The sequence below is a fragment of the Mirounga angustirostris genome, unplaced genomic scaffold (genome assembly GCF_029215605.1).
Source record: "Mirounga angustirostris isolate CCGP_5_RB_7025 unplaced genomic scaffold, mMirAng1.0.hap1 SCAF_9, whole genome shotgun sequence".
Lineage (NCBI taxonomy): Eukaryota > Metazoa > Chordata > Mammalia > Carnivora > Phocidae > Mirounga > Mirounga angustirostris.
This window is the reverse complement of record NW_026991717.1, coordinates 19918365-19933228: the sequence shown is the minus strand read 5'-3', so window position 1 is coordinate 19933228 and position 14864 is coordinate 19918365. Positions and strand designations below refer to the sequence as shown.

Here is a 14864-nt window from a genome sequence, read left to right as displayed (position 1 = left end):
CATGGATCGGGCTTTTCGGACCTGTCTGGCCACCACCACCCCCATTCACACGTCATCAGTGCTCACACTTCGTGGAGGGCCGGGACTGAGCCAGCCTGCCTCCAGGGGTGACCCACACAAGCTCACTTTCTCCTCTCGGGGTTTGGCTTCCAGTTTGGTTCATGTCGGTAAAGAGAAGCCAGCACAGACCAAGAGAGAGCCTGAGCCAAGAGAGAGCCCGAGGATTCGGCCCCGGGGATTTGGGGATGGAGCCTGGGGCTTCTGGGTCCGGGGCATCCCTTCCTGCTGGGCCTCGAGCTGGCTTAGGACCCCTCTTTCCCTGCTTTCGTTAGCTTGGAACCTCAAGCGACACAAAGAGCCGTGCTTTAGCAACTTCCCTTCCCTCTCATGAAAGGCGATTGAGAGCAGATCGTAATTTCATTAGAATTTTGGAAGGGATATGAAAACAAGCTTTCTTTTTTTTTCTTTTCAACAGCCTTGCACGGGGCAACTGCATTCCAGACTGTGAACCAGGCACCTACTTTGATTCTGAGCTAATCAAATGTGGGGAATGCCATCACACCTGCCAAACCTGTGTGGGTGAGTTCATCACGTGCAGGGGCCTTGCTCTCATTATGCCCGATGGTTGGAACCTGGGTCACTGACTCTGGGCGAACTGTCTCAAAGCCAGGAAGACCCCAAGACTCCCTGGGCTTCGCTGGGTATTGCAACATTCAATCACAGGGGCCCTTCCAGGCCACCAGAGTGGGGGAAGGGGGAAGGGGGAAATTAGTGTTTATTTTTTTTAATTTTTTGAAAGATTTTATTTATTTATTTGAGAGAGAGAGAATGAGAGAGAGAGAGAGCACATGAGAGGGGGAGGATCAGAGGGAGAAGCAGACTCCCCGCCGAGCAGGGAGCCTGATGTGGGACTCGATCCAGGGACTCCAGGATCATGTCCTGAGCCGAAGGCAGTCGCTTAACCAACTGAGCCACCCAGGCGCCCCGGAAATTAGTGTTTAATGGGGACAGAGTTTCAGTTGGGCGGGGAGATGAAAAAGTTCCGGAGATGGATGGTGGTGATGGACAGCTTCATGCCAGTGCAGATGTATTTCATGCCACTGAACCGTACCCTTAAAAATGGTTGCTACGGTAAATTTGATGTTCTGTTCCTTTCCTCACAATTTTAAAAATTCAAAATAAAGAAAACCCATAAGACCTCACTTTGAATGAGCCAGCCTGGGTTTCCCCGGCATGAGAAGCCCAGCCAGGCGGCGGATGCTCTGGGGGCCGCGGAGGGAAGCGAACCGCTCAGGAGCTGCTTTCGCCTGGAGCTCAGCCCTCCCCGCAGAAAGGCAAGAATATAAAGCTTCCGAGAGGTGGGGGCAGATTCCGGTGGTGAAGCCAAGGAGGCTCTCTAAAAAACATAGCCTTCCTTCTTTGTACCTAGCTTCCCTTATTTTGAACACTTTATTCAAAGAGGAAAAGGCTTCTATAAACGGTTTTATGTGTATTGTAATTCCCCACAAAGATGATAGCACAGATGTCTCCCAGGCACTGTTTTTATGCAGAAGAGCAGAGAATGTGCTCGTTTTATGGGGTTTCCTGTTGCAGAGTTATTTGCGCTAGATGTTGAAGTGCATCATGAGTTTTGTGGGCTCGGATACACTACAGGTTAAGTCTTCTCCTCCTGACCCTCACGTGAGCCCCATGTGGGCATCAGCTGTGCTTTCCAGGTGTGGACAGGAAGCGAGGCTGTGGCCAGGGCCGGCACCCCAGAAGCCTGCAGGGGATGTGCATTCCTGGGACACCCTTCCTGGGACAACCCCATAGTAGCGGGAGCTCAGCATTTGGAAGCGTTCTCCACCCCTGGCAGTTGAGCTGTTTTTCCTAGCCATTTGCCCCCTTATTTTTTTGCTCTCATTCTTATTCTTTGTTTTCTTTGTCCCCTTGTTTAGCCCAGGTTGATTAAGGAGCATCGCCGATGTCACTTATTTAAATTTCAGAGTCACCGTATCCATGAAATTCAGAAATGTGCCTTTACACCGCTTTTGGTTTCAATAATTCAATTTACTTTTCTTTCTCCGCGGCCCCAGGCTGCCTGTTGGCAAACAGCTTTATAGAGATGCTCCTAGTTTCTCTTATCTCAACCCAGTGACTTTTCTGTCACTTCAGGCATTTAATTCAAGGGCGTGCGGGGCTGGGCTGTCTGGGGGGGATGGGGGGTGTCTCCCTTCCTCCATGTGCCCGCCTGCCTGGCTTCCTTCTGAGCTCCTGACATGCACGCATCCACTCCCTGGCAGCTTCCTCGGGAGAGGACCGACTTCTCTGCTCTGAGTTGCCTGGAGGTTTTTTGCTCCATGTCAGATGTGAGTCTGCGTCAGAAGCTGCTGTTCTTAGCTGTCAGCTCCCCAGCCCCTGGAAGCCCCAGGCCCACCCACCTAGCCTTCCCTTCCCTGCCCCAACTCAGTGATCACTGCTGCCCATCACCGATACAGGGGTATGGTCATGGGCAGGGTGGTGGTCGGGGACAAGTGCAGGGTGGGACATGGTGGCATCTGTCTCCACCCAGGGCTGGCAGTGCCCCAGGGCATTTGGACAAGCCTCTTGCCTATCCTGGTCCAGATACCCAAAGTCCTGGTATAGAGGATGTGACCCCTTGGGGTTGCTTGACAGCTGTGGGTTGCTGTAGAGGACCCGTGGGACGGGGAGGTGCCTGGCTCAACTTGTCCCCAGCTGGGGCATGGCACACTGGTCAGGACTGTGCAGCTGGTAAAGTATATGCATGACGAGTTGAGTGGTGGTGACCCAGGTCTGTGTGAGGGTCAGCCCTCGCCCATGGGCATCCCTTCCTCAGGTCTCTGCCCAAGGGAGAAGGGCATGAAATAGCAGATAAAAGCTCCAAGACAGCTGGAGAGAGAGATTGCAGAAGCAAGGAAAGCACATTATATGTTAGTACCCTTAATAGCACATTTTTCCTGCATTTGGAACAAGGACCTCACGTGTTCACTTTGTAGTAGGCCTCACAAATGATGTATTGGGTCCCGAGTAAGCAAACCCCATTTTGCTCTTAGTGTTAGGATCTGTGGATGCTTTGCAAGTATCTGAAGCCTGTAAAGACTTGTGACTTAATAGAATCCTTAAGAGACTTTGGGTTCTCAAGTTCATAGATTGTGGTAATTGTGAAAATAGTTGGTCCTGAAAATTTGTGTTTAATCAGCTTTTTTTGTTGCGGCAAAATATCCCTATCATCATTTTGCCATCTTAACTGTTTTTAAGTGTACATTTCAGTGGCATTAAGTCATTCACATTGTACCTCACCACCATCCGTTTCCAGAATTTTCTCCTCTTCCCCAGCTGAATGTGCTTCGTCCACTTTCAAGTTTAGTAAATTGAACTTTTAAAAATAAATACAATTGACCCTTGAACGACGTGGGTTTGACTGCGCGGGTCCACTTAGACATTGATTTTTTTCAGTAAATACAGTAGAGTAAATGTATTTTCTTTTCCTTATGATTTTCTTAACCATTTTCTTTTCTCTAGCTGACTCTATTCTAAGAATGCAGTATATAATACGTATAACACACAATATGTGGTAATTGACTGTTTATGTTATCAGAAAGGCTTCTAGCCAACAGTAGGCTCTTAGTAGTTAAGTTTTGGGGGAATTCAAAGTCATATGCAGATTTTTGACATCACAAGGGGTTGGGGCCCCAACCCGTGTTGGTCAAGGGTCAACCATACAAACACAAACGGGGGTTCTTTCCCACCACAGAAGCTCTTTAGGCATTAAGGACCCTAGTGACCGAGGCAGGAGAATGTGGGTAACAGGGTTCAGCAGGGGAGGCCCCCAGCAGGGACAGCCACAGAGACCCCGTAGCTCCTGAGGCCCTGGGCTTCCAAGGGCCAAGGGGCCAATGCCGAATGCTCCCTGGAGATAAATGATGGGGGTGGGGGGTGGCCAAAGCACAGGAGCAGTCTTCCATCTACAATGACATAACATAACTGGACAGAAACCCTACGCGTTTGTGGGGCATTGCGGTGAACGAAGGGGGACATCCCACATGGGCACTATGGGTGGGTAGGCAGTTGTTCATTATGGAGGCCCTTGACCCCTAAGGGTTCCTGCTTCTGCATCCCACTCACAATGCTGGATGAGCTCAGAATTCCCTTTCAGGCCTAAAGTTGTGGTTCTGAGAGATGAAACCAGCTGCCAGAGCACTGAGCCTTGGGGCTGGTGGGACCACCCTGCAGACCCCTGTCTGTAAGGGGGTTTTCCCTTGACATAGCCAAGAGGCCCCTTCTAAGTCCAGAAGCTACTCCAGGAAAAGAGCCCAAGATCACTGCCTTAGCTGCCAGGCCTCAACCAAAGACCGCAGTGGAATTAAAGGAAGAAGTTTAACAAGGGTCTGTGGTCACCATACGCATCTAAGATGACTTCTTCCCCATGTTCAACCCCCTAAGCTATCAGCCAGTGGCCACCTTGCTGTCTCTGACACCCCATCAGGTGCTTCTCAGTGACATTTGGCAGAGTAGACTCCTGTGCGTACTGCTTGTTAAGTGAGTGAATGAACAAATGGACACATGGATAGCAGTTTCTTCATTCTAGACCAACATCTGCCGCAGGCTGATGAGTCCACTTGGTTGAACTGCAGGTTCTCCCTCTTGGTCCTTCCTTCTGAGCTTTGTCTCTTGGGGTTGCCATTCCCCACTCCATAAGCCCTTAGTTGTTTGTTCTCTGTTGTCAAAAATGGCCTGGTTGTCCACACGGACTTCCTGTCCACACCATCCCCCCCCAAATCTCTACCTTTGCTTTTCCCACATCCTACAAGGTGATCTGTCCCAAAGAAATATACGAGCTGCAAACGTGAGCCGTTGATACGATGTTAAATTGCCTAGAGGAACAGGCAGAAATAAGGATAATAACATAGCTTATTTAACCCAGTGTACCTAAAATATTATCATTTCAATATAGAATGAATATCATTTCAATATAGAATTTCTATGAATATAGAAAAAGAAAAAGAAAAAAAAAAACAAGCAAACAAAAAAAGCCTTACCTTTTTCGTTCTGTTTTTACGCTAAGTGTTTGGAATCCAGTGTGTTATGGATTCTGCATTTCCCGCACGTCTCAGTCTGGTGCAGCCCACATTTCAAGTCCTCCGAGCCACACGGGGCTGCCTCCAGCAAAAAGCAGTAGGACCGAGGCCTGTTGGCAAGGAAATACTTGGACTCAGGGCCATCAGACATGGCACAGGCAGTGCGAAGTATGCTGAGCCTGGCTCATGCCTCCACATCCTTCCTTATGAAATGGGGACGTGGGTGAAGATGGCCTGGTGCAGACAGAGGGTGGGCACCCGGGAACCCCAGCTGCGGTGGTGGACATGGGGCATCCGGACCGTACTCCAGATCTCCAGGGCACTGTGGCAGGCCTGGAACGCGGTCACAGGCAGGCGGTCCCTGACATCTGCTTCTGTCCCACACCCCCCAGGGCCCAGCAGAGAAGAATGTATTCACTGTGCGGCAAACTTGCACTTCCAAGACTGGAAATGTGTGTCAGCCTGTGGCGAAGGTTTCTACCCAGAGGAGATGACGGGCTTGCCCCACAAAGTGTGCCGAAGGTACGCAATCCTTTCAGACGGTCTTCCTGGCTCAGACCAAGATTGCTGGGGAATGGATGGGGCGCCTGGGTGGCTCAGTCGGTTAAGTGTCCTACTCTTGATTTCGGCTCAGGGTCATGAGATCGAGCCCCACGTCGGGCTCCACGCTCAGCAGAGAGTCTGCTTGAGATGCTCTCTCTCTCCCTCTCCCCCTCCCCCGCTCATGCTCTCTCTCTCTCTCTGACAAATAAATAAATAAATACATCTTTAAAATAAATAAATAAATCTTAAAAAAAAAAAAAGGATTGCCAGGAATGGTGGTTGTCTGTGCAAGTGAAGTAGCAGCCAGAGGGCCAAGTCTGGTGGCCTCTTCCCTGGGGCTGGGGGAGGGTGCCACATCACAGCACTGTAGAGGGTGCCGTAGGTATGGTGGGGTACCGGAACCCATTTAGAGCGGAGGGGTCCCCTGTAGCTGGTGATTGCCAAGGCCACAAGTTTGCTGGTGGCTTTCATTCCTTTGTTCATTTAATGAGTTTTGAGTGCCGGGTGCTCTGTAGCTGGGTCGGGGCAGGAAGTAGAATAACAAGGTGCCTGCCTGGTGGTACTCACACCCCCGTGGCAGACTCCACGGGAGCTCCCCTGTGCCACAGCCCAGGATGCATTCACACTGGGGATAATTAAGGAAACCGTGTGTTGGTTTTGTTGTTGTTGTTGTTGTTTTTCATTTTACATTAGAGAAAATTTAGGTTCAATGTCCTCATTCTAAAACCATTCCCTATGCAGTCAGTGAACATAGACTGTAACCCCTCTCACTCTCCTTTCCATGTGTGTCTGCGTTATGCACCATTCTTGTTTGGTGGCTTCCAGCCCTGTAGTTTTCCTTCTCTTTCTCATTGGACATGAGCCGTGGAAGAAGAAGCCATTTGCTTGGGTGTCCTCTTGTCTTACTGAATAGTTACTGCCTTTCCTCTGGACTTCATAACTTAGATCCCAGGACAGGCAGGGCAGCCCATCTTATTCAGGGTGAGAGCAATAATGAGGTGGTGCAAGGCGGACTGGATAATAATGATGATGGGGGTGGAGGAGGGGCCTTCCCTCTGAAATAAACTCAAAACTAGGGAACCCTGGAGACGCATACTACGGCAGGGTTGGGGAGACCTTGCCCTGTCTTTCCGGCTCACAGATGGGGACACACAGTGGGGTTGCCTCCCCAGGCTGTGTTTGAGAACTGCTCTGGGTTCTAATTTATCCTCTTAAAAATAAGTGGGGCGCCTGGGTGGCTCAGTCAGTTAGGCATCTGCCTTTGGCTCGGGTCATGGTTCTGGGGTCCTGGGATCAAGCCCCGCATTGGGCTCTCTGCTCAGCAGGAAGCCTGATTCTCCCTCTCCGTCTGCCTGCCACTCCCCCTGCTTGTTCTCTTTCTCTCTCTCTGTCAAATAAGTAAATAAAGATTTTATTTATTTATTTATTTGACAGAGAGAGACATAGCGAGAGAGGGAACACAAGCAGGGGGAGTGGCAGAGGGAGAAGCAGACTCCCCACTGAGCAGGGAGCCCGATGTGGGCCTTGATCCCAGGACCCTGGGATCATGACCTGAGCCGAAGGCAGATGCTTAACAACTGAGCCACCCAGGTGCCCCGTAAATAAAATCTTAAAAAAAGAAAAAAAAAAAGCAAACAAAAAAAAACCTTACAGTCAGCCAATGAGAGACCACCAGGTCCTTGTACTTTTTTGACTCACCAAAGAAGGTCCGGAGGGATTATGTATCTGGGCAGGAGTCAGCCTCCTCTTTTGCGCTGATTTGAAATAGGAAACTTGCCACCTTCATCCAGCTTTGCTGAGTCCTGTGTAGGGTCCTCGGCGTGGGTGTCTGAAGTAAGCCTTTCATTTTAAAGAGCCTGCTGGTTCAAGGGTAATTACACTAAGTACGGCAGCCTGGGGAGAATGTGGAATTAAACAGTGATAATCACTTTCGTTCATCAGATGCGCAGGATCCCACAGGATGCTGGGCATCCCCATGAGTGTGGCCACCGGCCCCCCGTGGGGCACCCAGAAACTATGGCCTCCCCAGCCCAGGAGGCGGGAGGTAGGCAGCCCCCCAAGCCCCTCCTTGACATCAGGGGATAGCAGCTTCTGGGTGCTTATTTCCACAGGAGGGAGAGCGTTCAGGCCTGGAGGGGAGTCCAGTGCTGGGGCTCTCTGGGGCATATCTGGGAGATACACACCCAGGAGGAGCCCCACACAAGGCGCTGAGGTGGTGAAATGCCTGCCTTTTGGGAAGCTTCCATCTGTAGAGTCCCCTGGCTCCGAAGACCCCTTCCATGTGGATTCCTCCTGAAGGAAGAATAGACTTGGGCTGCTTGGTTGTGCAGCTTTTAGGGTTTGGCCTCCTCCAGGCCCCAGGATGCTGCATGGTGCTGTGGCTAGCCCTGGCTGGTGGGTCCGGGACAGCTCCGTAGAAAAGCCAGGCCAGGAATCAGGCCTGCTGGGTTGGCAACCAGGATGCCAAGAAGACCCGCAAAATGAGGCCCAAAGTGGAAAGAGTCCATGATAAAGATCTCAAGAGTCACTGGACACCCCCAAGGCTTAGTAAGAGGACCCAGAGGAGCAAGCAAGGACCTCTCTGAAGACAGCAATTCGGTGGGGTACGTGCCTGAGGGGTGGTTAGCCTCTCATGCCCCCAGGCCTCCCCACTGTCCTCTGCTCCCTCTGCCCCTCGCGGGTGATCAGTGGGGCAGACTTCAGGCCTGCCTTCGGCTTTGTCCTCTGCTCAGACTGAAGTGTGATAAGACGAGCTGACTCTCACCCGGAACAGCCTAAAGGCGAAAGGAAGGAAGAGGACCTGGCCCCCACAGTGGAGCGGGGAAGAAGGGAAGAGGGGCTACAGTGGGCAGGCCCACTTCCAAAGTTTGCCAGAGCAAAGCTGTCATGGTGTTTTGTGGGGGAAGTCGGTACCATAGAAAGTGACAGAATCAGAGGTGTTTGAAAGCCCCCTGCCTAAGAGGACTACCTGCGGGGCAGAAGGGAGCCAAGAGGGTCTTTCAGAGAAGCAGGGACCTCAAGGCAGTTGGTGTGGTGATGGCGGGGGGGGGGGGGGTTACCTGGAGGGGCATCATCCCTCCCCGGGAACAGCATGATGCTGGATTCTTCCCCTGAGCTGGGACCTCCACATCCAAACCCAGGCTAGCCGACTCCGTGACCTGGGCCTTGTGAGCCCCCAAGCCGGGAGCTGCTCGGAGCCTGCCCAGGATTCTCTGCCTGCAGAGCTGGGAGATACTGAATGGGGTTGTGTTAAGCTGCCAGGTTTGTGGTAGTTTGTTACACAGCCATAGAAGACTGACCCACCTGCGTTCCCTTGGGGCTGGCAGGGAGACCCCTGAGCTTGGCGGAAGAAGGCTTACTTCTCCAAATCCAAGCAGGTGGATTCCTCTACCTTAGCCTGCGCCACTCACCATTACGTTGAAGCAGGCCTCAGCCACAGCCTGGGAGTGCTGGCCCCAGGCCTTTGAGAGGACTGATGCCCCATTGAAGAGTGAGGTGAGGCCCTGGTTCTGGTCCTACAGGGGTGGTGGTAAAAGAAGCCAGGAATCCCCAGGGGGAGTCATCCCTTGTGCTGTGGCATCGGGTCTGTGGCTGGGCCACCCCCAAGGCGCAGCAGGACGGGGGCCAGACCCTAGCGGCTTCCCCAAAGTGCATAGAAACAGGGTCCCACCGAGCAGGCCCCGCCCTCCCCTCCAGGTTGTCTGTGGGGGGCGGTGGCCAAGCTCTTGCTCTCGGAGGAGGACATCAGAAGGGCAGGTTTGCCTTCGGGATTCACCCATTTAGGAATACAGACTGCGGGCCTGAACTCCAGCGTGGGGGCCATCCTGCACCAGAAGAACAAAGCCCACCTCTCATCCGGGCCGAGGGCGTGACCCACCAGGGGCTCCCCGCAGGCAGAATCAAAGGTGCAATCAGAAGCCAAGGCTGCTTCGGGGAGAGGCCTACAGGAGCCTCGTTGATGGCATCTGGTCGCCGACTGGGCAGGTGGCATGCGTCCTCAGCAAAGACCGGGCCGCGCAGGGCCGAGGGGCGGGAGCCAGGCTCGAGCTCCGGGTGCCCCGCCCACCGGCCTGAGCTCCGCCTCCGGGGCGGTTCCACCGGCGGCGGGCCTCCGCGGAGAAGGTGGGCGGCAGGCTGGCGCGCCGGGAGACCCAGTCACTAGGAGCTGGACTCAGAAAAGGCAGCAGGTGCGGCTGCAGGCCCTGGGGCAGGGACGGTCGGCTCTTGCTGTGGAGGGCCTGGTGGCCAGGAGTTTGGGCTCGGCAGGCCCTGTGGTCTCCGCCACAGCCGTTCGGTTCTGCCACGGCGGAAGCAGCCACAGCTGATGTAGAGATGAGCGGGTGACTGTTGCAGTGCAGCTGCTGGATGTGGCTTGCGGGCCGCCGTGTGCCAGTCCTCCCCCGGGGTCACGGAGCTCTGCATTCGAAAGAGCCCCGGGTTCCATCTCTGGGGCAGGAACTGGAAGAGCCTCCCCCTGCCCGGCGGCCCTGCGGGGAGGTCGGCTTCACTGTGAGGGACGCTCAGCCTCCTGGGCCGCAGCGGTCCCCCAGGCCCGCTCCGGGAACGGGTTTGCCATATGCCTGTCCCTGAGTGCCAACCCTATGGCCGTCCGAGGCGGGCAGCTGCCCAGGGTGCATGTCCTGATGCTGCTTGAGGAGCCAGCTGTGGGGTGGGTGCCAGTGTCCAAGAAGGTGTCCAGGTGAGCCACAGGGAGTCTGGGCCACCGGGACCTGGGCCCATCAACCCCCCCCCCCCCACGAGCAGGCTCCTGCCGACTGGCCGTGACCGACTGTACGCCCCGCCCCCCCCCCCCCAGGGCAATAGTGCGGTCAGTCAGGTGCAAGGATGTGCAGATGCTTGGCTGGGGTTTCACGCAGTTGCAGGGCGGGTGCTGCGCAGGAGGGTAGGGGGGCTGCGGGAGGGGTGCCTGGTCCCTTCCACCAGCAGCAGCATGAACCTGTGTCCTCCTCCCGCAGGTGTGACGAGAGCTGCCTGAGCTGCGAAGGCTCCAGCAGGAACTGCAGCAGGTGTAAGACGGGCTTCACGCTGCTGGGGAACACGTGCATCACCAACCACACGTGTAGCAACGGTGAGCGCCCGCGGGGCAGCGGGGGCACCTCAGTTAACCTCGGGGCTGCCCTTGCAGGAGCTCAGCTCCCTGGCGTTTGGTCAAAGAGAAAGGAAAAGGAGATGCAGGACAGCAGACTCTCTGAACGGGTGTGCAGGCCACTCCTCTGGGTGACCATCAGGAACGCCTCTCACCCTCCTTCTGTCCCATGGAGCCGTCACTGGCCCCGACCCGGCCGAGCACAAACCCGGCGTGCCCTGCCGATCTCCACATGGCCTCCTTGCCTTGGTGTTTGGTCATTTCTTTGGTTTGCAGAATTGTGTGCTTTCCAAAACTAGGAAGCACCCTCGCTAGGATGACACCTGCTCAGGTTATATATCCAGCCCGAGAAAGTGGGGCGGTCACAGGAGGGTCTCCCAGGTCCCATCACTGGCCAGGCAGCTTCAAAAGCCAGCAGCCAGCTGGGATGGGCTGGCCCCCCTCCCTCTTCCCCTTCCCCTTCCCCTTTCCATCAGCCTTGACATTCCTCTCCCTCCTATCCCATCCGGTTTGGGGTGCTCCCAGGACGCAGGAGCAGCCTCCATGCCTGTCCCTCCTAGCCTCCCCCCACTCCCAGAGTCTTCCTACTAGTTTTCCCCCCACCACAGTTACCTAGAAAGACAGGTGCACAGGAGCCCTGAGGCCCGACTGGTGCAGCGCCCCCTCCACCCTCCACACTGCCTCGAGCCCCGCCCCCGTCTATCCCGGCATGAACCCCTGCGTGCTCGGTGCTCCCTCTGCCAGACTTTGCATGTCACGGGAAGGTGGTGAGGGCCACTCTGGCGCTGTCCCCACTTCCTCTGTGACCCCCGGTTCCGCGCCCCCGCCCGGTCCATCATGGGGGCCAGTGAAAAGGGGATGGTTGGAACAATCTTAACAGGCCCCAAAGTCTGACATGTCCCCCCTTTCTCTTTCCTGGTGGGACCCCAGCTGACGAGACGTTCTGTGAGATGGTGAAGTCCAACCGGCTCTGTGAACGGAAGCTGTTCATTCAGTTCTGCTGCCGCACGTGCCTCCTGGCGGGGTAGGGGCACCCGGCCGACCGCAGAGGGCCGGGCCCCTCCTGTCCGTCCGTCCACCCGCCTCTTCTCCACACTGTCAGCCCGAGCCTGTCGCAGGGGTGCCCCGCACCCGACAGCTTTATCTCCCCAGGAGCAAGGTCCTTCTGCGGCATCCCTGAGCACTCGGCCCAGATGGGTGGTGGGCCTCGAGGCGGTGTCCCTCAGACAGCGGTCGCCTCTCAAACTCTGCTTACCGGCTCCGTTCTTCTGGCAGACCCCCCAACGGGAACAACAGGAATGCCGGGAATCCACAGCTCCAGCTTCGGAGCAGCTTCTGGGACCATAAGTTTACTGAATCTTCAAGACCAAAGCAGAAAGGCAAGATGCTTGGCTTCACACATCACTCTTCGCCCCGTGCTTTCGTGCAGCCTCAGTGAATCTCACCTGCCGGGCCCGGGCCCCGGGCTCCCGGTGTGGGACGCCCGGCCCAGCGCGTACCTCCTCCCCCGCTGGCCACAGAGCACTCTGGGGACGGTCTGGTCAGACTGTAAATAAGATAGACTTGGGGGTGTAAAATATATGACCACTGGGGAGGACGTCTGTTTCTCCACAGTCGGCTACTTCTGGAGCTGCAGCGAAGTCTTAGAATGTCCCATTCCACATCTGGATGGGAAGACCCTTCCTTTCGCCACCGCACTGTCCTGGAGGTGAGCCGAGCGCACCTTGTCACCGCGTTCTGTCGTGTCTCCAGGAGTCTCCTGGTCCGAATGAACACCTCGACCTGACACAGAGCCTTCTGAGGAGGGTCCCCAGGAGGCATCTGGGGGGCCAGCCACAAGGAGCCCCAGTGACTTAAGCAATTCCTCTTCCCCAAATGGAAACCCAGCCCAAGAGTCATTAATCCTATCGCTGCCCATTTCGTGGAATTGCTTTTGAAATACCCTTGGCCTCTGCTCGCTGGGAGACTTGTTCCTGAGGTGGATGCTCCTGTGTCTGTGTTCTATGAGCCTAACGACACGGTTGGATTGATTTCTGCCAAACCTGTGTAGGCATTTTATAAGCTACATGTTCTAATTTTTACCAATGTTAATTATTTTGACAAATATTTCATATATTTTCATTGAAATGCAGACCTGCTTGATCAGTTCCCTTCAATATGGGAGTGACATTTGCCTTAAATTTTTTCGAGCTCGTTCTCCATTTTTGTCCTGCTCCCCTCTTTGACTGTAATGCATTTGCCTTGTCCCCTAGGAGCTGGGGGAACTCAGCTATTGTTTTTTGAATCCACAACTTCAAAAGAGAAATTCACAAAGCAAATACAATGTTAACCCTAAGTTAATAAAAGAGTTAACATCCCATGACAAAGAAGCCTGTATTTCTTTCCAAGGCACAATGATGAAACGATGAAACGTGGAGGTTGACCCATGTGTGAAATGGCTTTATTTATGGTTTTGGATCTCTTTGATGTCATTAAGTGGAAGGTCTTCGGGCTTTAGCGAATGTTCGTGTAATGAAGTCATGGGAGAAATCCCAGAGTTCCAGGCTCAGGGTGTCCTTTGGTAACCGACCTTCCTTGGGCCACAGAAGCCCGGTTGGGTGGTGGGGCTGGATATAGGGATGCCCGCCTCCTGTCAAGGGGGCGCCCCCCGCAGCCCAGACCACGTACGTGCCTCTTCACCTATAGCTGCCAAGTGGGACTTAGTTAGGTCACAGCTTGTCTTTTGCACAGTGACCGAAATCCCTGTACCCACGGGTTTTTGTGCTGCATGGGATTTTTACCATGGCCTCTCTTTGAGCTCAAAAGCTTGTACTTGCTGGGAATCCAGCACATTTTTGGCGTTTATCTGCAGCCTTTATGGCTACAAATAAAGGAAATGCACCAATTAGAACTGACTTAGGGAAAAACAAAAGTGGGTGAGGGGCCCTGTTTTAGGACTCCAGGGTTGACTCAGAATTTCAGGAAGGGTGCAGCTGGGCCTTGGGACCCCTGGGGCCAGCATTAAATGTGACCTGGACCCTCATTGCCTGTAGTCTGTCCTCCTGGCCTCTCCAGTTAGGACAAATGACAAGACCACTGACATCTCCCAGGCAAAACTGGTACGGATCAAACTCCCTAGGTAAGCTTTCTGAATCTGCTTCTTGGCCCCAGTTATCCTGCTTCGTATCAGTGTTCATCCAGCCCCACCAGCTGTGGCCACAGGGAGTTTGTATAGTAGAACGTGGCTGCAGGGAACTTTCCAGCAACCTCAGAGCCAGAAGAGGGGAGCACTGTGTAGCTCTCAGAAGGTGGGGGTCGGCCACACAACCTTGACATCTACCCACCATGAGCACGACACCAGGAGTTGTCAATGTGAGGCAACGAAGGATTGAGTGAGTGTGTCCGGGAGACAATAGCCAGGACTAGGGCAGAATATTGGTAAGGGTTCAACATCCCCCATGAGACCGACATGGAATCAAAACCAGCAATTGCTAAGTACCTCTGGTGCAAGGCACCATTTTAGCCCCCTGGAGCTCTTTAGCCACTGAGAGCTATGGTCTAACATGTTTGGGACTGAATCAGAAATAAATTCCTTTTATTCCCAAGGGATACCCGCCACTATAAGAAGCCAACCAGGCAGCCTCAGAGTGCACGACCCTCGTTGCAGTGGCGGGGCCGGCCGGTCCTGGGGCTGCTGAGGGTGGTGGCAAGCTGATAAGCTGTTCACAAAGTCCTACGGACAAAACACCACCTTGTTAAAAAGGACCAACCATAGAAAATGCCTGTTCACACATGGCCCAACCTTAAGGATATTTGGACTCAGTAAAGGCGGGGACATATTTATTGATTTTGCTTTATGGGATAAAGTCACGGGTCATCTCCCCTGAATCTGTTGTTTCGTAGACTGAGGCTCATAGAGGTAAAGTGACTTGCGTTGGGCCATACACTGGCAAGGTGGCTCCCTTCCTGTCTCTAGGGAGGGGGGCTGGCTCTCTATAGGAGGGGGGTTAATTCTGCAGTTGGCCAAATCCAGCCACGATGCATTTGTTTTAACCTAGCTTTATTTCCAGGAGATGATAGTCCTCTGACCTTGTCCCCAAATTCTTTGGCACCTCCCAGTGGTCCCCACAGGCTCATCTCCATCCCTCCCAGGCCAC

The 14864-nt window shown here is 54.1% G+C and overlaps 1 protein-coding gene and 1 long non-coding RNA gene across 6 annotated transcripts in view; one reads left to right on the top strand and one right to left on the bottom strand.

Annotated features, from left to right (window-relative positions):
* PCSK6 (proprotein convertase subtilisin/kexin type 6) overlaps positions 1–13142 on the top strand; it is a 182342-nt gene extending 169200 nt beyond the window's left edge. For 3 of the 4 annotated variants that reach the window (XM_045899531.3, XM_045899529.3, XM_045899532.3), the window contains 4 exons: positions 476–579; positions 5471–5600; positions 10598–10710; positions 11659–13142. In XM_045899531.3, coding sequence (XP_045755487.2) covers positions 476–579; positions 5471–5600; positions 10598–10710; positions 11659–11756 — 445 coding nt within the window. In that variant the 3' untranslated portion in view covers positions 11757–13142. The remainder of the gene's footprint in view (positions 1–475; positions 580–5470; positions 5601–10597; positions 10711–11658) is intronic. The other variant, XR_010404901.1, reaches the window with a different exon arrangement.
* The window catches only part of LOC123860943 (uncharacterized), a 30593-nt gene that overhangs the window by 8916 nt on the left and 6813 nt on the right, over positions 1–14864 (bottom strand). Inside the window, exons 3-5 of one of the 2 annotated variants that reach the window (XR_006794909.3) lie at positions 7320–7477; positions 5040–5188; positions 819–4874 (exon numbers count right to left, since the gene is read on the bottom strand). This is a non-coding gene — a long non-coding RNA (uncharacterized LOC123860943). Of the gene's footprint in view, positions 1–818; positions 4875–5039; positions 5189–7319; positions 7478–14864 lie in introns of those variants that run through there. The other variant, XR_006794911.3, reaches the window with a different exon arrangement.